Here is a 2,016-nt window from a genome sequence, read left to right as displayed (position 1 = left end):
GTTTCTGCTCCTCCATGCTGTCACAGACACTACCAGTGGACGGTATGGATGGGGCTCACTCTAGTGATCTATATATTTAAGTCTATGATTTAGGACTAAGGTGTTAATTGAGTTTAAGTTGTGTTTAGGCTCAGGTATGTACTGTGGGGCTGTTAGGTTCAGGGTAAGGGGTCAGGTTTAGGCTATAGAAATGACTAATGAAATTATTAGTACGTAGTCAATGAACGGTCCTAATAAAGATAGAAATACAAACTTGTGTATGTGTGTGTGTGTGTGCGGGCGCGCATCCTCAAGTCACCCCTGCAAAAAACAATGACTCTTTAACAACATTTGTCTATTATTATTATTTTTTTTTACTCTCGTGAAGGTTGGAAACCTGTTCGGTTCTCATCGATCCACCATCATCACTCTCTACAACGGGGCCTTTGACTCTTCCTCAGCACTCTTCCTCATCATCAAGGTGACGAACAGTCGTTCACACATAAAAATAAAACTAGCCTTTCTGTAAGGAACTCAACCCGCTGCACTGCATCTCAAAGTTTTCAACAGATATCTGTTAGCATTCCGAGTACGTGTTAAAGATGACTCTCAGCTACAACCACACCAGAGTTTAGCTCAGTATCTGTAAAACTGAATTAAAAACGTTGGTTGATAAGCTGTGGCAGCCATTTTAAATTTGTTTAACTCCAAAAGGTTATCAGTTGTAGACATCCAAAGATTAATATTTGGTAGTGTCACTAAAATCCATCCATATTGATGAGATATTTTGCTAACAGACAAACCATTACAGAGACAGTCACCCTTTAAAAAGCAGCAGGTGATAATAACTGAATATACTGATGTTAATGATAAGCTCCACCTTGTGTTGTTTCCTCTGCAGCTGCTTCATGAGTCTGGTGTCTCTCTTCGCGCYGCCTTCCTCTTCCTGTCCTCCTGCAGCGTCATTCACGTCCTCAGAACTTTCTTCCTGMTGCCGCGAAAATTCATCCCCTACCCGCTGCCGGATCGCTTCACATACGGGTACGAGTGAAAACCTGAATACATGTCTGACACGTGCATTGAGTACGAAATAAAAACAAAACCCTGGATYACAGCCCAGGTTTTTTCACTAATCAAATAAAACTGTCAAAATGAGATTAATCTTTGTTCTTTATGTCCTTTGCAGGGTCTCTTGTGGTAAATCTGAGGCTGTGAGCTCAGWGGTGGCATCAAATGGTCCTGAACCYACAACCGTAGAGGAAACACCCCTCAACAAGGACGCCCCCAAAAAGCAAGGTGTGYTTTTATAGAAATCATAACAATAAATTAATCATCTATTCCTGTTTTTTCCCCCATAATCTTATTCTGTTTGTCCTCCCCGTCCCGTGTCCTGCTGTAAAAACGTCCTGGTGTCTCTCAGAGAAGACGTTCCGCGAGTGTTTGCTGTCCTGGTTCTTTGTGTGGCACCTGCTCTGGTTGTCTGTGATGCAGCTCAGACATTACCTGTTCATCGGCACGCTCAACCCCATGCTGCAGAGGCTGACGGCCGGAGAGTCCACTCTGGGTACACACAGACACACACACTATGTCTCTCTATCCTTGTGGGGACTTTCTATTGAATTCCATTCATTTTTTTTAAATTTTATATCCTAACCCTGACCATTTACCCTAAGACTAACCTCACAGGTACCTTCCTGACCCTAAAACTAACCAAAACTCAATTCACACCTTGGTCCTAAACCCAACCCCCAACCCACCAATGGCATTTAAACCAAATGGGGGCTCGACTTTTGTCCCCAAATGCACCAGTTGTCCCCAAAGGTAGGCATTTTGTCTTAAAATTGCCGCCAAATGTCACCAGAAACAAACAAACAAACAAACACACACACACACACGTTTGTTTCTCGACCCCGTGGGGACCTTCCATTGACTTCCATTCATGTTATTTAGACTTTATACCCTAACCCTGACCATATACTCTAAAATTAACCTCACAGAAACTTACCTGACCCTAAAACTAACCTAAACCTTGGTCCT

At 42.8% G+C, this 2,016-nt stretch overlaps 1 protein-coding gene across 3 annotated transcripts in view; it reads left to right on the top strand.

Moving 5' to 3' along the window:
* slc43a3b (solute carrier family 43 member 3b) overlaps positions 1-2,016 on the top strand; it is a 24,862-nt gene that overhangs the window by 17,266 nt on the left and 5,580 nt on the right. For all 3 annotated transcript variants that reach the window (XM_014031109.1, XM_014031110.1, XM_014031108.1), the window contains exons 6-9: positions 368-460; positions 881-1,020; positions 1,166-1,275; positions 1,400-1,543. In XM_014031109.1, coding sequence (XP_013886563.1) covers positions 368-460; positions 881-1,020; positions 1,166-1,275; positions 1,400-1,543 — 487 coding nt within the window. The remainder of the gene's footprint in view (positions 1-367; positions 461-880; positions 1,021-1,165; positions 1,276-1,399; positions 1,544-2,016) is intronic.

The sequence above is a fragment of the Austrofundulus limnaeus genome, unplaced genomic scaffold, assembly GCF_001266775.1.
Source record: "Austrofundulus limnaeus strain Quisiro unplaced genomic scaffold, Austrofundulus_limnaeus-1.0 Scaffold1177, whole genome shotgun sequence".
Lineage (NCBI taxonomy): Eukaryota > Metazoa > Chordata > Actinopteri > Cyprinodontiformes > Rivulidae > Austrofundulus > Austrofundulus limnaeus.
The sequence above is the reverse complement of the archived record's forward strand: the minus strand, read 5'-3'. Positions and strand labels throughout refer to the sequence as shown.